At 37.5% G+C, this 23,561-nt stretch overlaps 1 protein-coding gene across 3 annotated transcripts in view; it reads left to right on the top strand.

Moving 5' to 3' along the window:
• DLG2 (discs large MAGUK scaffold protein 2) overlaps window positions 1-23,561 on the top strand; it is a 719,122-nt gene that overhangs the window by 265,031 nt on the left and 430,530 nt on the right. For all 3 annotated transcript variants that reach the window (XM_081798954.1, XM_081798952.1, XM_081798953.1), the window contains exons 7-8: window positions 5,064-5,208; window positions 7,432-7,570. In XM_081798954.1, the coding sequence (XP_081655080.1) occupies window positions 5,064-5,208; window positions 7,432-7,570 (284 nt within the window). The remainder of the gene's footprint in view (window positions 1-5,063; window positions 5,209-7,431; window positions 7,571-23,561) is intronic.

Genomic DNA, 23,561 nt, shown 5'->3' with positions numbered 1-23,561 from the left:
TAGAAACATTGCCAGAGGCAAGGGAAGCAAGGGAAAATGAACTATTGGGACTTCATCAAGATAAAAAGCTTTTGCACAGCAAAAGAAACAGTCAAAAAAACCAAAAGACAACTGACAGAATGGGAGAAGATATTTGCAAATGACATATCAGATAAAGGGCTAGTAGCCAAAATCTATAAAGAACAAATGATCCAGTCAAGAAATTGGCAGAAGACATGAACATTTTTCCAAAGAAGACATCCGAATGGCCAACAGACACATGAAAAAGTGCTCAACATCACTCGGCATCAGGGAAATCCAAATCAAAACTTCAATGAGATATCACCTCACACCAGTCAGAATGGCTAAAATTAACAAGTCAGGAAATGACAGATGTTGGCGGGATGCAGATAAAAGGAACCCTCCTACACTGTTGGTGGGAATGCAAGCTGATACAGCCACTCTGGAAAACAGTATGGAGGTTCCTCAAAATTTGAAAATACAGCTACCATACGATCCAGCAATTGCACTACTGGGTATTTACCCCAAAGATACAATTGTAGTGATCCGAAGGGGTATGTGCACCCTGATGTTTATAGCAGCAATGTCCACAATAGCCAAACTGTGGAAAGAGCCAAGATGTCCATCGACAGATGAATGGATAAAGAAGATGTATACCACAAAGATAAATACGTTAACTGACCAAAATTCATGAATCTAGGAATTGAAACCAGATGTGATGCTACATTTAAAATTTACTCTCATTATGCCAAGTTACGTTCATTTCTAGAAACATCTAGGATTAAAATATGCAATTATTTCTAAAAGAATTAAATCAATTCACTGGCCATGAGAACCAAGTTCCTTCTTCTCCATTCCAATTTTCCACCACTCATAAGATCTTGCTGTGTGTGCTTCCTAATGAAGCCACTGCACTTTGTTTCTGTTCTTTTTTTTTTTTTTAAGATTTATTTATTTGAGAGAGTGGATGGGGGGCAAAGGGGGAGAGAGTCTTAAATAGACTCCATGCTGAGCATGGAGCCCAACATGGGGCTCGATCTCAAGACCCTGAGCTCATCACCCTGAGATCACGAGCTGAGCTGAAACCAAAAGTCAGGCACTTAACTGACTGCTACCCAGGCTCCCCACTTTGTTTCTGTTCTTATTTGAAGTTTTTTTTTCTTGTTCATTTAAAATATAGAATTAATTTGATTCTAACCATAACTAATGCATGATCATTGCTGAAAAGATGAAAAATAAGAAACTATTATCCAAAGATAACTATTATTGTTTCATATTTATTTATAGTTACTGTTTTTAAAATAAATTTATTATAGCCATGAATTGCAGTGTACTGCAGGGATTTTAGTCTTTGGTTTATGCATATTCATTTTCATATCATTGACATTAGCACATTAGATTGGTCTCCCTTTTTAATTTTTTTAAATTTTGTTAGGTTTTTTAAATTTTATTTCCAGAATAGTTAACACACAGTGTTACATTAGTTTTAGATGTACAATACAGTGATTCAACAATTCTATCCATTACTTAGTGCTCCTTTTTAATTCATCTTATCTAGTGATCAACAACTTTGTCTCCTTAAAAAGTTAACTTGGGAGTTTGTGATTTTTTTTTTTTTACAGTGTTTGTAGAGTTCCCACATTTCCTTGTACTATGTCTTAGGTAGTATTTATGTCCACCTCCTAGTTTGTGCCACCATGTTGGTATTCCTGAATAAATACGGAAAGGTCAGCATTTCACCATCTGTACATCGCCCATTCCTCTTTATTACCACTCTCCTGCTGCCACACCTTCCACCTTTGTCCCATCACATATCATTTAGCTTGCACTCATTTGATTCCCACAGCACTGACCCTGCTCCCTTCTTGCAGGTTTTTTGGCACCTCTTTCTTCAGCTAGTTTGCCCTCCTTTGTCCCTGTATCGTGCTCAAATTCAGTGCTCCCTTTTCTGTTGTAGAAAATGAGTCCTGTCATCTCTAACCTCTCTGCTTGGCCTCAGTCCTTCATCCTATTGCAAACATATGGCCAGGCAGCACACATGCCCCTCTCCGTGTAGTTCACCCACAGAAACACTGCATTCAGATGCACATAATTTTTTTTCTGAAATCAGGCCAGTTGTTCAGTGTTCACCATTATACGCAGATACTTGATGCAAAAGAAAAAAGACAATAAAAAACAATGACAAGAGCAACTAGCCAATCAGTGTAATGTCCCTTCTCTCTGTGTACAATCAGCTCCAGCTGTAGGCCCTTTATCTTGAGAGTTCATAGGATAATGCACACACATAATTAACCCAAATAAACCCACTTTCGTTGAAAACATTTTGAAGACTTCAGCACAAAAGAGCACTTTTTGGTCCAGATCCTGTACTATTCTGAATTTTTAAAAAGACCACACAGAAGCCTCATCAACAGTACCCTAATTAAACTCATCAGTTCACAGATGTTTACAGGAAAATGCTCAGCAAAAAATTTCACCAAGAATTCCTGTTTCCTGAGAAGAGAGATGTATGATGACAATAGTAATAGTAATAAGAGCTAACATTAATAAGTATTTTAATGTTCCTGCCACTTTACTTAGATTAATACATTTACATCAATAACTCTTTAAGGTAGCAATTATTATCATACCTATTTTACAGATGCCAAAACTGAGGCTAAGAAGATTAAGTTGTCCAAATTAACACAACTAGGAAGAGCTGGTACTAGGATCCTGGTCTGCATGACTCAAAAGCATGTGCTCTAAATCACTATGTTCTGTTGCCAATATCGTGCCACCTGTTCCAAAACTAAAATCCATGTCAATGTTCCAACACTTTGTAGTCACCAAATAAAAACCAACTGAAATACCATTATTATAAACCACCATTATCCCCACTTCTGTACTCTACCCTTTGCTCAACTTCTACTTTCTGGTCTAAAGAGTTCTCTGGTGGGATCTGAGAATCTGCATGCAAAGCATTCTCAGTAAACATGCTTGAAGCTTGAAGTGTGTCTTACTAGAATATGAGATTTAAGGGAGCTGGGGACCTTCTCTATCTGAAAAAGGAATACAGATGAGTGGTCAAAAGCCTGGTCTCTGGATCCAAACTGCTTGCTTTTAATCTGCTTCTACCACTATTAGATCAATGACTTTGGGCAAGTTTCTTCACCTCTTGGAGGCACGCCTTTCTAATCTGTAAAGTAAAAGTAATTATATTAGCTACCACACAAATTATTGTGAGGTTCTATTGTGTTAATGTATGTAAATGACTTAGAATAATTCCCAGTGTAATATAGGCTACATAAGTTTCTGCTATGGTTATAATTTTCTTTCTTACTATTTATTACTGTATCTCTAATATGTAGAACCATGACTTATACATAATAGGTATGCATTTGACCAATGGATGAACATGTGCTAGACACTGGAAATACAAAAGGATGTAAGAGAATGTCTCTTGTCTAGAACAGAACTATAGGAACCAGTGGAAAAGTTTATAGCTTAATGGAGAGTTCATGATCAGCATTCATACACATCAGTCAGGTCCAGTTCCCTCCAGTTCTGGGGTCCCTAACTTGGGCTAAACCATCAAGGATTAATTGGCACATGGAATTTATAGAACATGAGACAAAAAGAAAAAAAAATATTGCAAGGTATTCTTTGACTAAAGCTCTAATTAAATAGTCCAGAGAATAGGGGATCCAATCTAATGCTCTTTGGCACATTTAATTCTGCATCATTTCAGCAGAAATTAACTAAAGAATCACTCCATTAAAACAATAGTAGCCAAATAAGAATAAATTAGGTATTTAAAATACTTTGTAAATATTTTAAAACCATCTAAGAGAAGAGCTGCAGAGCTTCCACTATAATGCCACTGCCACGAAGTAAAAATTGCACTTGCATCAGGCTCTTCTGTCCAATAAAAAGGAGTTGCTGTTGAAGTGGATGGGAATAGGGTACCCTTGAACTTGTTCACCTGCAAAGCCCTGTTTTCCAATATTAACCTTAGAAAATCAACTTGTTAAATAACATTTTGATGGGAACAATTTTTATTTATTTTTATTCTTTTAGAGGGCGGGGGAGAGAGAGCGTGCAATAGTGAGAGAGAGAATCTTAAACAGGTTCCATGCCCAGCATGAAGCCCAGCATGAGGCTCAATCTCATGACCCTGAGATCATGACCTGAGCTGAAATCAAGAGTTGGAGGCTTAACTGACTGAGCCACCCAGGCCCCCAGATGGGAAAAATTTTTAAAGTGAAAAAAAACAAAAACAAAACAAGTTTGGTGTAACTGTAGGAAAATTGGGGCTCTCATATAATGTTTGTATAAGAGTAAACTTGTTCCTCTCTCCATAGGGCACTTTAAGAATAGGTATCAGAAGGCTTATAATATTCATATAGTCTGGTCCAACAATTCCACTTGTATGATTTATCCCAAAGAAATCATCAGAGTTGTGTGCAAATACAGAAAAAAGTTTACTGCAACATTATTTATTGTAGAAAAAATTAGAAGCAAACTAAACATGCTTTAGTAAGAGATTGGTTAAAGTATTACATTACAACCATGCAACACAATGCTCTATAGGAAACAAAGTCATGTTGTTGCTGTATGCTATGATATGGCCCAACAGTCACTCTAGATTTAAAAAGCAGGTTCCAAAACAATATGTACAATATGGTCACTATTACTTAAAGAAATATATCCCAAATAGAGAGACTTTGGTTAGTTTTTATTCTTTTTTTTTTTTTTAGTTCAATGAGTTTGTAATTGGAAAAACCATAGCATAGGAAGAGAGACATTTGACCCCTCCTTTCTTTTTTCCACAAATAGTATTCTGATTTGCATTATGATACATTGCTTTCTCATAGAAAAAGACAGAAGCAACTTTGTTTTGTTAGCATCAACAGCTTATCTGCTTTTGCTAATGCCATAAATCCATCTTTTCTATCAAAGTATGATGTAGATACTGGATTGTAATCATTGCTATTTAATCTTTAAATAATTCTGTATATCCTTTTGCCTGTTTCTTTTCACCTGCATAGATTTGACTCTAATATTAAATATTATTTTTCTTTCAGGTAAACAACTATAGTTTAGAAGAAGTGACACATGAAGAGGCAGTCGCAATACTGAAGAACACATCCGATGTCGTTTATCTAAAAGTTGGCAAGCCCACCACCATTTATATGACTGATCCTTATGGTCCACCTGATATTACTCACTGTAAGTGCCATTCTCAGTGTCCCTCTGCCAGGTGTATAAAATTGGAATTCTGCAAAATTTGGCAAAGTACTCTGTTTGCCTCTTCGCTCTTGTTTAACCTGTGGGAATAGTTCCAAGGGATGCTGTGCTGCACTCCTTGGTTTGAAGGTGAGACACCCTGATGGGTTAGAAAGTCCGCCATTTAAGAAAGGCTTAATGAGGTATGTAATGGACAGTGTGATTACAGTAACATAAGAGCAACACCTTTTTAAAGGCTATTTCTCAAGCCCCTAAAACATGATAGCTCTCATGCCATAGTATCCCCCCTTCCTACTTCAAACCTATATAGTAGCAAATGAAGAAAGAGAAAGACTGGCAAAATAGACCTCTGTTCCCTCCTGGGGGAGAGGATCTTGCACTTGAATGGTGGCATTATGATCCTCAATCACCATTACCATAGCTCTTATCTTTACCTGAATATTATATTGGCAGGGAAGCCAGGGAAAGCTCTCAGTCACCATGGCAGTAGAATTGAGTTGTGGGTGGGGGTTTCTAGGCCAACAACTAACTATGAGATGCTGTGTTGAGTCCTATAAAATCCACTCCTACATAAGCCCCATGTTTCCTTCTCTTCTTAATAGGTCAGCAAGAACTTTAAGGTTCTGTCTCTGGGGACTAGATTCAGAAGCAATTTTTTTTTTCTTCTGTGAGTTTAAGGGACAGTTCTGTCAAAATCAGTAAGCTTGCTCATTCTGGAATTTTGAGAAACCAGTTTGTGAGATTGGGAACTCAGAATATCTTCAGGACCTGCCATCAATTAGTACTCCAGTCTTAAGCAAGTCACTTAACGTCTTAGATTTAGATGTTTCTCTTGAGAGAAATTTAAAGGTTGAATAATTTTGTTACCCGCCCATTATGTTAGCTATTGCTTTTCTTAATGATGATTCAAAAATGAGTTGCCCCCAAAATACATACTTTTCCAAGCATGCGGTAAGCTGAGATCAGCCTTACCTTAGGATATGAAAGAATTTTAACTTTCTAAGTTTTCCAAACTCGATGAATTTAGAAAAATCAGCTTTGAGACCCTGAGCAACTTCATGAAGGATATATAAGGTCAACGTTAAAGAGATAAAAGCAAGAAAACAAAGCTTGCTATTCAATTCAAAAAATATATATTGAGTAACCTCAATATGTATGACACCTTGTAATATGTGGGATACAAAGGAAATGCAATCATGGCCTTTATTGGAAGAAAGGCTAATTCAGATATAAGAATAACAGCAGTATTTGGCAACATAAGAGGGATGTACATGCCATGGAAGTGGTAAAAGTAAATGTGCTTTGGGGACTCAAAGGAAAGGGATACTACCGTCTTTGGACAATCATAAAACTCTTTATGGAAAGGGTGACATTTGAATTGTATCTTAAAGAGTGGAAGAAATTTCAGTATCAAAGATGTGTTAAGAGACAGAAATTGTAGGTAACTGATGAAAGTACAAATATTGGGAAGAGTTGTCTTTGTTGGAGGTCTATAGGATATGTGTAAGTGGGATATTGAAATGGATCAGTCTGGTGAGGATGACAAAAGGAAGTTTATATTCAGTACAGTAGCAGCAATAGGGAACACTTAAGCAGGAGAACAGCATTATCAGAGTTGGATTTCTCAGTCTATAAAATGGATTTCTAGAGAGGGGTGGGAGGCAGGAGACCCAGGCAGGAGGGGTTTTTATACATTCAAAAGGGAGAAAGGGAGATGAATTACTGTGGAGGACTAGAAAAGAAAGGCCAGAATCCTTGGCCTTTCTGGGGTGGTAGTACAGTATCTTTGGGGATTAAAGTCTTATATAAGAACTTGCTCCTAGGAGCCTTCTAGATCTGATGATTGAATATTAATTATGTGAAAAGAATGTGAGCTCTGCAATTAGAAAGCTAACATTTTTATTTCAATAGAAAATTAATCATCTTTCTGAAAATACATGTGCTGGGTCTCTCCTCCAATTCTTCTCTTCACCTAATTATACAAACTGGGTTTATAGATATAAATGTTATTCCATCTTTCTAATCCTAAAGGTCACCATGTGCTTGTACATATTAAATGCAAACAGACAGTAACTCCTCCCTCTTGGGAGGCAAGAAAATCCTCGGCATGTAGCAAAGTCTTCCTATTTTTAACAGAACTATAGGATGACACATTGAGTCACCCACATAACAGGTTTCTTCTCTTTTCTCTTTTTCGCCCCTTAGCTTATTCTCCACCAATGGAAAACCATCTACTGTCTGGCAACAATGGAACTTTAGAATATAAAACTTCCCTGCCGCCCATCTCTCCAGGAAGGTACTCACCGATTCCAAAGCACATGCTTGTTGAAGACGATTACACCAGGTCAGATGTGCTTATTGGTTAACTGGATTTGTGATCATTCCTGGGAAGAAACGGCATTTGCCTAACATGTCAGCCATTGCTTTGGGGTTAACAAAAGTTTCTGAGCACCACTGAAACTCACCATCGTCTTGTCTCCAGTGGAAATCTGCAAATTCTCATAAACATATATCATTAGGAATCAAAATCACTAATTCTTTGTGAGAAGTGGCACTGTATACGTGCTCATCACTTTGCAATTTATTAAGACTTTCACACATGATGCTGTTTGAGCTCGACAGCCATTTTGTCAGATAGTTAACTTGAGAGGAGGTGGTGAGAGGTAACTACTAAGGAAGTAGCATACCAATATTACATCTCTGGTTAATGGGGCAGTCGGGACTGAAACCTTTGTCTTTTGATGCTAAATTCCATGTTTTTGACACCAATGGCTACCCACAATTCAATGGAGTTGGGAAATGAGTCAACCCTTCCTTGTAGCACAATAGCTACAAGTAGAAAGAAAAGGGATGAAATTAACTGCAAATGGTTTGAATTTAATATATGCTGTTAAATCCAAAGGGGAACAGGACAGGAATTTAGGATAGAGCACAGAACCACATTGCTAATGCCATGAAGTAAAACCAATTTTAAGCAGCACACCTATGAAAAAGTCAGGTGTGACAGTTCACAAAGCAGACTAGCTTCCTTGACTTAATTGTCACCATTAAGGATATGGGAATAAATAAGAATAAATGTACATTTTTTTTATCTTTAAATATTTTTGTTCCAAAGTAATGTATGCTCATTGCATTTGGTGAAATAATGCGAAAATGTTCGAGAAACAAAACCCTCTCCCAAACTCCTGCCAGAGCAACATTGAGGTTCCCAATATAACAACCTGGCATGAACCTTTCATACTTTCTGCATGTTCATATAAACCCATACAAATTCACAGTCAGATATAGATGGGACTTGATACTGTTTTTACAAAGTAAGCTCATATTTTAGAAATTGCTCTTCAACTTGCTTTTCTCAGTGAACAATACTTTTACCTGAAATGAGATTACATAAAAATACATACACACTTTTTCTGGAAGTGTTTGTGTGTAAAAATGATAGAGATGGACCCTTTTGGTTTAATATCTGCCTGTCTAATGAAGCCATTTGTCAGCCTTTAAAAAAAAAAAAAAATAGAGGAGGCTTCTTGCCACTTAACTTCCCTCACCGGTACGCAGGCCTGCTTTGGTCTTTTCATTCCTTTGCTATTTCTTTTTAAATGATTAAGCATTTTCCATTTATTTTGCAATTTCAGGTTTGCTGAAGTAGCTTGTTACATCTTTAGCCAAGGAATGGAATGTTTAGATGCTGCAAATGTGCATCTGTGGTATAAATCAAATATAAACTTCTTCCTATGCTGAAACATCTAATCTCTTTGCTCTTAATTAAAATGAGGGCTGCAGCAAAGATAATCCTCATGATTCTCTAAAGAATTGTATAAATATAAGCACCTTTATTCACCAGAGGAATGATCTATTTGCTTTCATTCTATCACTAATATTTATATGATTTTAATTTGAAAATATCATTTTATCTTACTAGACCCCATATGGAATTAAAATTGATTAAATCCCCTTCATAATCCAGGTGCTTTGCTAGCTGTTTTACCTACACTATTCATTTACTTCTCCCCAAAACACAGAAAGAAGGGTCACTCCTATTTTATACATGTAGAAGTTGAAGTTCAAAGATGTTAAATAACTTGCTTATAGTCACACTGCTTTTAGGTAGAAGAACTGTGGGTGCCCTGCCAGCTACAAAATTCTGTCTAAGAAGAAACATTTTAAATATCTCCTTATTTTTAAAATGAAAACCAAGTCCTATAAAACTGTTCATCACAGAAATATGTAGCTCTAAAGGAACCCAAGCGAACCCAAGTTCTGAAGGCGGTTAGATCAGAGACCTATTTCTAGCACTGGTTAGCTAGATGACCACTGGAAAATTATTCAATCACTGCAAACTTGTTTCTTCATCTATATAATGGAAATATAATCAAAGTTTTCTTAACAGTTTGTTGTAATGATTGAATGACATAATACATGCAAAGAACTTATAGCAGAGCCTGACACATCAGGAATATTAAATGAATGTTATCTATTTACAGCAGCTATACTTGTTATAATTCTTACTCTACCTAAGATGTTACATGGAATGTTTTAACAGATGGTGTCCTCGGAATAGAGTCTGTCTATTCCTATAGGGCTATGCCTTGGTATTATAGTTCTTGTCCCACTTCCTCCTTGTTCTCTGGCAGGACAGTTTCATTAAGAACTAGAATCTTCTGAATGGCTGGTGCCTGGCAAACTCGTGAAGTAGATTACCTCAGTTTAAACATGCACATGCGCACACACGCACACGCACATGCGCACACATGCCTCTCCCACTCTCACCTTTGCTTTGTCCTCTCACAGGGGTCTGTGCTGTAGGCACTGCCATGGATCTCAGGGGTATTTGCTCAAAGGCAAATTCATTGCCTTGTTCATCAATATTTATTGGATGCTTCCTACTAGACAGCAGGCACTGCACTAGGAATGCAAAATTGAGTAAGAAACAACAGCTCTAAGAACTACCAAATTGGGACAAAAATATAGTAAACCAGTGGATCCCTCAATGCCTATTCCCTGATTATGCAGACCCCTTTGTGAAGTTTTCTATAAAGCCTAATAATTTTTTTAATTCTGAGATTATATATCTTCATATCAAAATGTCACTTTTTGTGTGTGGTAGTAAATGGCAGATATTTACTTTATCATATTCTTACTTAGAAAATGAAATGTGGGCAACTTTATATTAGTTCTCATCCTTTAAAAGTAAAAGGTCTGTAAAATGTCAAAGTGTGGCAACTAGTAACAGCAACAAACCAAATTAGATCAGTTCTAGGAAGTGCTCTGGTTCCCTAGCTCTGCAGGAGTTACTTAGTAAATATTGGTAAATGATTGTGAGTTTTATATGAATGCCCAAGGAAAAGCCTATGGAATCAAAGTTTTAAAGAGGAGATAACTCTTAAGTTTGAGTTTGAAAAAATGTGTAGGCAGTGATCAGAAAGTCAAGGGATCAGGAGGGTGTTCGTGGTAGGGGATAGCACATGCAGATTCATAGAAGAATGTGAAATAGAATAAAATGAAGCAACTATTACAGCTTGAAAAATACAACTTGTAAAAGACAGTGGTTCCTACCTTTAAGTTGTCTTTATATTCCTATCCTTTCTGTCATAGGCAACCTACTTGTAAAATTTAAAATGCATACAGTATTTTAGTAAATAAATAGTAGTAAATAAATTTAGTAAATAAATAGTAAAAACAAAAGATCACTACTATGCCCTGTTAACACAAAGTTTTTTAATATATATTATTGCCCTTATTTATATTATGTTATTATTCTTGGTTTTTATAAATAACAAAAGTGCTCAAAGTAATTGCCTCATATCATACAGCAAGCAAATAGCAGCATCAAAATTTGAATTCAGGTCTGTCTGTGTTCCCGTGGCTCATCCTCACATCACACCCTGTGCCCCATTTTATGCATTCAGTTTCCACAGAGAAATGTTGGATAAACAGGATTGGGTTTATATCAGGAGATTGGTTTCTTGTCCTGCTTCTACCAACTTGCCATCTAGATGACCCTGAACAAGCCATTTAATCTCCATGAGTCTTGATTTTCTCATCTATAAATTTGGGACAAAGGGTCTTCTAATTTCCTCATGGAATTGTGAAATATCAATGTGATAGTATGTGTTACGGTTGCCATTTTTAAAGGGCTAGATAAATTTATTATTATCCTAAAGTGTTACAGTAGCTTATATTTGAGGCCTACTTTGAATTTTCCTTAAATAGTAAATCAAGGTAATTGATCTCTAATGATGGGACTTAGACTGAGGGGGAAACATTTCTGTGAAATAGCAACCTTTCAACAACCCAAAACTCCTCAAATTGGCAGCTTTTTATTCCATGTGTTCATGATCTCTTAGTCTTTTGTAAGAAACATTTCTCTCTTTTCCTAAAGCATATTCACTTTTTGGGGGGAGATATAGTAAGAACTTTTTAAAGGAATTTTGATTAGAAAAATGCTACACTAACTTAGTTGGAATTTTTTTTTAACTCTTTCTCACTATTTGAGGAAATGTATACCTGAGAAAACTGGGAAATGTTTTTCTGTTGATTTAGATAAAGCATAAAAAAAGACGCCCTGGATAAAATGTTCTTAGTAGAAAGTCTGTTGAGTGCCCTATAAATCAGTGTTCATTGTGATGTAGATATCTGGTCTTAGATTGTTGGTAAACTATTTTGGAAAGCTATCACTGTGGTGCTGAGATGTGTTTTTGGCTCAAAGAATTATAGGCTTTCAGAATTGGAAGGACTAGCAATGAATCTAGAGTCTAATCTTCCTCCTTCTGGTGGGTAAGGAACACAAGCCCAGAATGATATGTTGGCTATCCCTAAGTCCCATAACTTTTATTAGAATCAGATATAGAGCCTATGTCTTCAAATACCAAGTCCAGTGCTTGTTCTAGTTCTTTGAGCTGGTGTTCACTTTTGTTGTTACTGTTGTTGTTCTTGGATGGAGTAAGAAGGTAAGAATTATGAAACCCATGAACAAGCAATGATCACCTGTGAACAGTACCCACTTTGTGTATTACCTGCAACTATGAATTCTACCTTTACTGGGCCAAGTGGTAACCTGGTGACCCAGAAGATGTGCAAACCACAGACCCTTACCATCTGGCTCACTATTCTCAAGATACACAAACAAATCATCAGTATTAAAATGAAACAAACAAACAAAAAAACTTTGAGATGCAATGTATAACTGCTCTTTCAAGAGGTGGGGACTCAAGTTACCAAGTTATGAATATGATAAATGTCATTATGAAAACTAGGGACCTCAATTATAGCCATATAAGTCCCAGTGAGAGAAACCAAGTTCAACTGGCCCCGATCTTAGTATACTCAGGTGTCTTTCTGATTGGCTCTACATAATGTTCCCTCACATAACTTGCTTGCTCAAGTAGCAAAAGCTAAATGAAGTCTTCAAGAAAAGTTTCTTGTACCCAGAAACCTTCCAGAATGACTCCAAATTGTGACTCTTTTATTCACCAGTTTAACTTTTTTATTTACTAAGTAGATATGAGCCCATCAGACTAGACTCTGTGTCTCTATTCTCCCCAAATTATAGAACATTAGCTTACTGGATATGGTATCTAAAACGTATTCCAGTTGTCTTTTTCTTTCACTCATTCATTTCCTCAGTGAATATTCAGCTTCTGCCATATGTCAAGCATGGTTATTAGCAAAAATGTTACAGCAGTGAGCAAACCAAACAAGTCCCCTGTCCTCGTGGAGTTTACATTCTAGTGCATCAAGTAAGAGACCCACAGATAAATGAGTTAAGTGCAAATATTAGTAAGTACTATAAGGAAAAAATAGAATAATGTGATAGAGATTGGGGAAGAGAACAGTATTAAGTAGGATAACCAGGAGGTGCCTCTTGGAGGAGATAGCATTTGAGCTGAGACCTGAATAACAAGAAAAAATGGTGATACAAAGATCAGAGAAAGAACATTCCAGGAAGAGGGAATAGTAAGGCCAGTCACTGAGGCAGAAATAAGTTTAGCATGTTCCAGGAATCTGAGGAAGTCCAGCTTGTCTGGGAAGAGATGAGCTAATGGGAACATGGCAGAAAATTAGGTTAGAGAAGGAGTCAGGAGCCAGATGATGTAGGACTCTGTAGGTAATGATGAAGAAGCTTAGGTCTGATTTTGAGTGCTTTGAGAATCCATTAAAGAATACTAACAGGGAGAATGAAATTATCTGATTTCTATTAGAAAACCCTTCTGCTGTGCGGAGAAGTAGAGGGGCCGTTGAAGAAATGAGGGGAGAGGTTATGGCAGGTGGGATTAGAGCAAGAGGGAGCAGTGCTGAAGAGGAATGCCACCTGAGCTCTCTTTTAGAGCTAGAGTCCATAGCCAACGTTTCACGTGAGGAGGAGGCCAGCTTTAGGCAGGCTAATTTGCTACTAACCATTTCTACAGGTTTTTACCACCTATACAGTCATCTTGCAGGAACAGCATAAGTTTGCCACTGCTGGTGATTTTTTTTTCCCCCTTGCTGTTTAGGTGTGGATCAGAAATGGATAGAGGCTAATTCTCAAATGTTTCTACCCACATGCCCTTAGGCCTTGAAGTATGAACTTGTTCTTCCTCAGGATCTGGGGTAGAACATGAATGAAGCTTTCTGTCCAAGCATGAAGCAAAAAAACTCTTAAATTTTCTCATAAAAGCTTGGGAAATATCCTTGTTCACTTTAATGTAAAAACACTTTGATTACAAATTAAATTATTTTATCCAAAATCTTAAAGTGAAATCAACACACCAGAAAGATTTTTTTCTGGGGATGCTTGGTCCCCAGCAAGTACCACAAACCCCAAGGTACATATGAGTATCCAAGTTTGAGAAGCACTGAGCTGACTTACACAGACTTGTCAGTTATTAATTTTGTGTTCTAGAAACAGCCCTTTAATAATGGCTTAAGGTGTGTGGTCTCTGTTAAGGACAGGCTCTTAAAGGATCAGACAAGACTTTGCATCAGAGTAAAGTCTGGGCATATTCCAGCCTCTCTACTTTTAAACTTATATTTAATGACTTGAAATCCTTTCTGGATGAACTGGAAATTCTTTCTTCTGACACAGAAAAGAAATCTTTTCTTACTCATCTTTAACCATGTATAATAGGAAGAACTGGTTGTGCCCCATGCAGACAACTGACCCTGCTTTAGAACTCACATATTAGCGTTGGAGCCGCCCTGCTCAGGGCCCCACCTTGACCACCTCCTAGCTTTGTGACTTGGGTAAGTGACATAATCACCCTTTGCCTCAGTTGTTTCATTTATAAAAGAAGCACTTGAATATTACCTCTCAAGAAAAAACCTCTCGATTAATGTTTGATATTATCAGTACTTTTTAAAACAAGGATTTTCAGATGAACACCACAAATAGAATAATTTTTTGGTAAACATCCTCCATAGAATGAAAATGTAGCCACTAGTAGTATGTAGCTGCTCAAAGTTAGCTATGTATGTGTTTTTTTCAACTTATCTTGCAGAGCGCATTAGAACACTTTATTACAGAAAGTCTTACAATCTGAGTGCTTTATTAGGGATCTTCTTTTTTACAACTGCTGTGAATATCTAGTACCACCTGCATTGAAAATCTAATCTGGGATTCAATGGAACCAAGTATGATCAAACAACAACAAAAACAACAACAGAAACCAGTCTATCAATCTGGCCTCTGTGGCTAAACACAATTATCCTCTGGATAATTTATTGACTTTGCCCTTTTGTTATTCATGGTAGCTCTCAACAACTAACACCATGTAGCTTTTCCCTTAAAAGAAATTTTATGGAACATGGCGTCAGACTCCTTGTAGGCTTTATAAAGTGCATTATAAAACTTAACCAAATCAAAGATTCATCCGCAATGTCTCTGAATGATCTCTTTTGTTCTGTGCCTCGTGCCTGACTCCTCTGACATGGAGCCTGCTATTAGAATGTCTTTTTTGAAGCAAAGTGTAGTGATGGGAAGGGGCGAGTGAGGCAAAACTAGTGAGACAGATGGAGGATAAGCCATCAAGTGGAGCCTTGGGGGGAGTTTTCTCTTTATTGATGGTGGCTCCACTAACCATTTTAGGTTTACTTACGTCAACCATGAGGCATGGCTGGTAGTGCTGTCCTGCTAGAAATAGAATGAGTGGGTATACTAATGAGGAAGATGACAAATCTTAATTAAAAGAAGATATCCAAATATGTATTGGAAAACATGTTAAGCTTCTGTTCACTGTCAGGGAAATGAATTTAATGTTAGGAAAAATGAACCAGTAATGAGGATTTTAAACCTGTCTTTTATAGATATTTATTATTCCCCATACCTAGTAAGTCAGCCAGACATAAATACATAGTTCTAGGCCTTATAATTTTATGGAAGATGGTTATTACACATCTATAGCTATTATTGTTAGAAATATAAGATCCACATAGATAGTTATTTAATCAATGCTGTTTTACATTTTTTTTAGTTCATCCTTGGCCTTCGGGTCTAGTTGAGGCAAAAAGAAAAAAGATTAATGACGGACAATGGAGAACTTTGGAGGGACCACTGTAGAAGCAGTCAACTCTGAGTTGACCCCCCCACCCTGTCCTTTTACATTGCAAGTAAATTACTGTCATCAACACAGTATGCTGCTTATTTCTGGCCTTTATCTGTATGATATTTAAAAAGGGTATATATTATGACTCAGGACATGTAGACATGGCCTCTTTTTCTAGCAGTTTATTTTCACATCCATGTGTCAGGAAAGTAATAGTAGACAGAAGACAGCTGATCCCTAATTGTCCACATCTGGGTGTATACTTTGCAAATTATCCATGCCAGCATTGGAATCCCTGAGTGGCTTCCTGCCATCTCATATACCATAAGCTGCTGTCAGTGAGGTTACCATATTAATATTAATGATTGCCTTAATGAAATACAAGAAAATTATGGGATACAATTCTTGCATTCCAAAGACTTATCCTTTTTTTTTTAAAAGATTTTATTTGTCAGAGAGAGAGTGTGAGCATTGGAGAGAGCACAAGTAGAGAGAGGGGCAGAGGCTGGCTCCCCACCGAGCAGGGAGCCCAATATTGGGCTTGATCCCAGGATGCTGGGGTCACGAACTGAGCCGAAGGCAAATGCTTAACTGACTGAGCCACCCAGCCACCCCAAGACTTATATTCTATATGTCATAGATTTATAAAATTACATGAATTCTGGGTTGCATCATTCCCTTTTGCTTCTAGGTAATCTAAATTAATCTAAATCATGAAACAAGTTATATCTGAGTTTGAAAAAAAAAAAAGACATTTTGAAAATACTGCCTCCATACATTTTCCCCAGACATCCTTTTCAATCTTTATAGATACTCCTTGCCCCTTCTATTGTCTTACACCACTCTGTTTTTTCCATACGTTCTTATTATTTTCCCTAATTATAAAAATAATATGTATTTGTAGGGCAACTGTAAAACAAATGTAAAGAAAAACTCATGAAAATTACTATCTTACCACAGAAGGATAATCATTAATATTTAATATATTTTCTTTAAGGTTTTTTTCTATGACTGTATGTGTGTTTATAAAATTTGAACCAGACTATATACACTTTTTTTTCTGTTCTAATTTAACATTATATCTTGAGTATTTTCTCATGTTTTTAGTAGTCTTCAAAAACATATTTTTAGCAGCTATATAATATAGAGAAACCATAATTATTTCCTATTGTAGGACCTTTTGGTTGTTTCTCAGATTTTCTTATTACAGATAATGCTTGTATAATCTTACCCTGTCTCTTAATTACATAGTTCTTTAAGATAAATGCCTAGCTCCTCATTGCCTAACTAGCACCTCACTTGGTTGCCTTATAGACATCACACCTTTAACATTTCCAAAAGCAAACTCTTCATGTTTGTCCCCAACTTGCCCTTCCATAGGTAAGTGTGACCCATAATCAAGAAAAAATTCAAGCAACAGAAACAGACCCAAAAATGACAGAGATGATGGGACTGGCAGACAAGAAGGTTAAAAAAGTTATTATATGTGTAGCCAGTCTTTCAAAAGAGTAGGGAAAGAAATGTGAACGAAGAGGAGAGAAATGGAAGATATGAGATAAACCCATATTAAGCATTGAGTGATGAAAAAATAGTATATGAAGTGAAAATTAATATCACAGTACACACTGGGGAAGAAAGAATTGTGAGGGACACCTGGATGGCTCAGTGGGTTAAGCATCTGCCTTCCACTCAGGTCATGATCCCAGGGTCCTGAGATTGAATCCTGTATTAGGCTCCTTGCTCAGTGGGGAGCCCGCTTCTCCCTCTGCCTGCCACTCCTCCTGCTTGTGCTCTCTCTCTGACAAATAAATAAATAAAGTCTTAAAAAAAAAAAAAAAGAATTGTGAACCATAAGGCATAGCAATAGAACGTATCCAAATAAAATGCAGAAAGACTAAAGAAAAAAAATCCTAGTGATATGTGGCACCAGAAAAAAGCAGAATTTGGAGTACCAAGTAGTCAAAATCTTTTGACATTTGATGAAAATTATAAATCATATTGGTCTAAGACTCTCAACCTAGCCCCAAGATATTGTAAAGAGAGGAACATAATAAAAATTGATCTCTTGTCAGAACTAATGCAAGCCAGAAGAAAATGGAGCATCTTTACACTGTGGGGGTGCTGACCTGACCTCAGGGTTTATAGCCTGAGCAACAGCAGAATAGAGCTTTTATTCCTGAGAATGAGAAGGCTGTGAAGGGGCAAGCATCAATATTGGGGACAAACATCAAGAGTTGTTCTGGGAAGTGTTAAATGTGCAATATCTACAAGGCAACCAAGCGAGATGCTGGTTAAGCAGTGGGGATCTGGTAATTAACAAAGCTGGAGTCCAAGCACAGTCAGTCTGGCTCCAGAATCTCTATCTTTGTGCTGTTAAAGGTCATGCAGCTGGTATATAACAGGATCAGGATTCAAACTAACCCCAGAGTCTGGCTCTGTTTGCTGCACTACATAGGTAGCATTATTAGCTTTAAGATTTCTTGCATCTCCTCTGTGCTTCAGGTTAGACTTTGTTGTTGTTTCTGTCCATGAAGGTAGAGCTACAGTTTTCTATCATGGCAGGCATTTCGGGGAAACAGGCATAGAGAGGTCACATTAGAATCATCCAGTATCAAACAGCTCGTTAAGTGGTGAATCCAGAGTTATTCTGACCCCAAAATCTGAGCTCTTCACCCAGGTGCTACCCTGCTGCTGGATTCTGCATTTGTCACCTACTTTCTATTTGTTGTAGAACTCACAGAATCTTTATCATCTCGTATTCCCAGTCTGTTAAACTGGCACAGCCACACACTCTGCCCATTTTGTGAGGCATTATAAGAACTAAATGAGAAATAGGAAAGTGCAGTACTAGGCAGCTATAAGGGTTTACTAATATAAATTCAGAGCAAGTCCTCCCATAATTGGCTTTGAAATCTCTGGCTATCACATTTACTTCAGCTGCTTCGTTCTGCCTTCATCCTGTCTCAAGACGGTAAATAAAACTTTAGAAAAAGATTAGGGGGATAAAAAACATAAAGCAAATTATCAGATGCCAGTGGGTCAGGTGACAGCATTTTCCTTAGGGGACAGTCTACATGAGAAAGGACTTACGTTGTTCTACTTCAAGGTCAGTCTAATTTGAAAACACTGAGGAAGAGGTTGATACTTAAATCTTTACGCAGAGACACATACAGGGTCTCCTAAATTCTTTCAGTGAGGACTTAAAATGTTCATTAAGGCAACCATATGGGGCCTGGTGTTACAGCTGGAATGACAGGCATTTAAGGACTGAACCCCTGCCTGGAACTGCACAATCCAGGAGGCCTCACTTCTCCCTGAGAAATGCTGACTGCCCCCCACCCCCAAATAGGCTGTAAGCATTGCAGAATCCAGCAGCCAATACCATCGGTTATTATCAGGATTAAATGAAGTAATCTGTGTAAAACACTTTGAACAGAGCCTGGCCTAAAATAAGCTGCATTCAGGTTAGCTGTTTATTATTATTATTATTATTACTATGATGATGATTATTACTCCCCTTGACTTTCAGTCCTGGACACTGTGGTACCATGGTGCTTTTAGGACTGGCTGTCATTGTGATGATAGCATTGCTGTTTGGGATGGTAGATGAGATCCGGGAATGAAGGAAGGGAAAATAGGATTCCAGCTAGCCTAATAAAACATAAATTTACACAATCTGTACACTTGCCTTAAAGGGTAGATTTTTAGACTTTATATTGATTTAGTGATGTTTCCTTTATATTTCAGTGTCTTTTAAAATATGTATTGATTCCAATTAAAAATAATCTACTCAAAACTAAGCCTATCTATGAAAGTTCTATAAAAAGAAAAGCCTAAATATTAAACTGATTTTTAATTTAAATCTAAATTTAAAAATTCTAGAATGTTTCGTAAACATAAATATATACCTTTCCAAATACTCAAATTTACTATGCAGACACCATAGAACTTTTAAAATAAATGCAGTGTTTACTTTTGCATACTTTCATGACTTGAGCACAGAAACCAAGTATATGCATAGCAACACCTATCATGCTTCTTCTCAGTTCCCAGGGGTTGTGCTAATTCCATGGCTTCAGTGTATAATATTAGATTGGACCATGTATGGCTGGATACCGTTTTACATACAGTATAATGTTGGGTGTAACTTTAATTAGGTAAGGCTGAATTTAAATTTGTGAAAACTAAGGGGGGCTATGTATAAGTTGCAACTGAGTATGAAACTCATAGTGAGAATGTGATCCCTGGCTAAAGCAAAGTAAGATTTTCCTCAGAAACACTGTTTTCTGTAGTTTAGAGAGAAGTACTTGGTTAAATTCTGCTTACAAAAGGTAAATTAGATAGATAGATAGATAGATAGATAGATAGATAGATAGATAGATAGATAAATAGACAGATAGATATGGTGAAATAATGAGAGGTACTATTTCTTACCTTGCCCTGAAAAAAAATATTAATATTTGTATTCTACATACAGATCATAACATTTATCAGCTGAATATTGTGTCAAAAAATTGTATAGCAATACTTGTATTCTACAGTATTGGAAGAGATAATGCAATTCAGGAATGTGACTAGTTCATTCCTTTCTCAAAACAAACAGGTCTACTGTCTAAAATTGTAGTTCCAAACTCTGACAACCCATCAGTCACCTGCAAAACTTGTGTAAAGGCAGAGTCCTGAGCCCCACCCCAGACCTACCGAATCTGGGTGTCCAAGGATATAGCTCAGGCAGTAGTAGTAAAAACAGAACCAAAACCCTCACAGGTGATTCTGATGCACAGGCAGGTGTGGAGATCACTGGCTTAAGTTCATTGTCTTTGACTTCAGAAAAATCAGATGACCAGCAGTAAAAGCAAAATGGAGCACATTGGAAGAAAACATGGCCAGGCATTTTTCCAATGTGTAAATTTTCATAAAAAACATTGGATAACCCTAAAACACTGATGGTATTAGTGACAATGTGCAAAGAAGGGGTATTGCTCTTAAGCAAGAGTTACCAAAAACAATTTATTCAGATTTTATCATTAAAATTGCCAACTGTTGCAGGTATGCATTTTACTCTATAAACACATTTTTTTAAATGACACATTACTTTATTTTCTTCAAGTCAAATTACATCTAATCATAGGCTTCTATCATTAGACTTTTGAAGAACAAAACCAGGAAGAGAGTTTGTTTGGGAAATTCTGCTTTCCCTTCTGTATACCTATCTCCAGTGAGACAAGAGAATACAAGCGTCTGCATATCTGCTGCCAACTTGGGGAGGAAAAAGCATAGTAAGTTCAAAACACAAATTAGTATTTCAGGGGCACCTGTGCGGCTCAGTTGGGTAAGCGTCCGACTCTTGGTTTCGGCTTGGGTCATGATCTCAGGGTCATGAGATAGAGCCCCATGTTGGACTCTGCGCTCAGCGAGGAGTCTGCTCAGGTTTCTCTCCCTCTACTCCCCCCCCTTAATAAATAAATCTGAAAAGGAAAGGGAAGGAAAGGGAAGGGAGGAAGGAAGGAAGGAAGGAAGGAAGGAAGGGAGGGAGGGAGGGAGGGAGGGACGGAGGGACGGAGGGACGGACGGGCAGCTTATGTTAGTGTAATTCAGAAATGCTCTTTTCCCTAATCCCCCTTTTCTGTGAAACAAATGTTTTTATATAGGAATGTTAGATACTTCTAAGTTCCTTAAATACATAGCTACCTACCATCTTACAGCAGAACAGACAATATCCTTATGGCTAAATGCATGTCAGGGTTAGGACTAGCTGTTCACCATCTCAAGGACCTATCACAGATGCCAAATAGCTGTGATCAGAATATATCTTTCTAAATTTCTCCCATCTGCTGAATCTTTTCTGGATTGGTTAGATAGAGTAGATGGGGGGTTCAGCATTACTGATAGTTTTTAAAAAAGAAAAAGAAAAATCTCCTCCATCTGGTTTCTTTGTTCCTGTATCTTCATTCATTACAGTAGGTCATTTACAAGCAGCTCTCATTTTCATTGGATGTACTGGTCCAGTCAGAATCTCTCTGGATCCTCCAGATAAGCCAGGAGTCCTCTCCCCAAATGGACCTCAATGCCAGCCATCTCATCACTCTGTGTAACTTGTGCTCTTACTCAACCAACTGGAAATAGTTTGGCCAACAGCATACAAGGAGCGCTCTCTTACTTAAAACTCCTCAGAGCATGAACAGGAGGGTGATCAGAATGATTATCTCAAAACTGTTTGACAGTGAGGGAGAGGAGGTTTAGGAAATGGTGAGGAGAATAGTCTTGGTGACTCTGGTGAGTATGCTTAATGTTGGCTGAGTTCTGCCAATCTCAAGCATTCTGATAAGTCATTTGGATACTTTTTTCCTATTCATTTTCACAATAGTGCTGTCATGTGCTATCTCTCACAATGGCATAGGTTTGAAAATCAGAAAGATTAAGTAGCTTGTCTAAATATGCACAGGTAGGGGCGCCTGAGTGGCTCAGATGGTTAAGCATCTGCCTTCAGCTCAGGGTCATGGGATTGAGCCCCATGTCGGGCTCCCTGCTCAGTGGGGAGCCTGCTTCTCCCTCTCTCTCTGCCTGCCACTCCCCCTGCTTATGCTCTCTGTCAAATAAATAAATAAAATCTTTAAAAGAAATAAAAATGCATGGCTAATAGGTAGTAGAATTGGGACTCAAACTTGGTCTGTGTTTCACTAAAATGTGTTACCACCTAGGAGATTAAATATGTGTAAAATTCCTCAAAAACACATAATCCACTTAATGTCCCCAAGAGTTGAGGAAATTTATTAAAATAGAAGTTTTCCTATAAAAGGTTTCATATTTTGTGCATTATTATATTTTCAGAATATCTTCCACTTTCCCCCTTTGTGTTTCCATGCTCTGATCAACCTAACCAGGTAACTAACTGGCTTTACTAGTTACCCTGCTCTCTCTTGCTGTGCCCTTGACCAAACATGCTTCCCTCAGCCACCACTTCATTTTCATGTGTTTCAATCCTATCTACTGGTACTAGCCCAGCTCCAGTATCCCCTGCGAAGATTCTCCCTGCTGGATACCATTTCCTCTTAATCTGAATTCCCAAGATAGTCTTATCTTTCCCTCCCATCACAGTTAACCAGTTTGGATCTATTTTACTACACACACACACACACACACACACATATCCTCTCTCTAAGACAAAGTGATGCTTAAGGGAAGCATCTATGTCTGTATCAGATTTTTATCATCCACATCACCTAGATTAGTACATAAAAATAGCTATTGACTAAGCATCTACCATATGGCAGTGATTCATTAAAGCCTTGCATAGATTATCTCACTTAATTTCACCGCAGTCCTATAAGGTAGATTTTAAGGTAAGCCACATTCTAGATAAGGCAGCCAAGATTCAGGCAACTTCAGTAACTTCCCCAGTCACGCAGCTAAGTAAGCAGCAGAGCAGTATTCAAACCCAGGTCTCACTGCCTGTAAACTCACGCTCCATCCACCATGTTCATAGCTTCCCTGTATGTTCTCTAAATACATAAATAGATGGTAGATGAATGAGTAAATGCATTAGTTAAAAAAAAAAGAAAAACACAGTCGTTAATTTGTTTTAATTGTTATCATTTCTATAAAAGAATTCTGGCTAGCACATAGTTTCTCTGAAGTAGACTAAACCTTAACTGGGATCCTCTTAATAAATGAATATATTTGAGGGAGGGGGCGGAGCAAGATGGCGGAGGAGTAGGAGACCTGGATTTCGTCTCCTCTCAGGAATTCAGCTGGATAGGGATCAAACCATTCTGAACACCTACAAACTCAACAGGAGATTGAAGAAAAGAAGAG

Source organism: Leptonychotes weddellii, chromosome 11 (assembly GCF_054177405.1).
Source record: "Leptonychotes weddellii isolate Sample4059 chromosome 11, ASM5417740v2, whole genome shotgun sequence".
Lineage (NCBI taxonomy): Eukaryota > Metazoa > Chordata > Mammalia > Carnivora > Phocidae > Leptonychotes > Leptonychotes weddellii.
The sequence above is the reverse complement of the archived record's forward strand: the minus strand, read 5'-3'. Positions and strand labels throughout refer to the sequence as shown.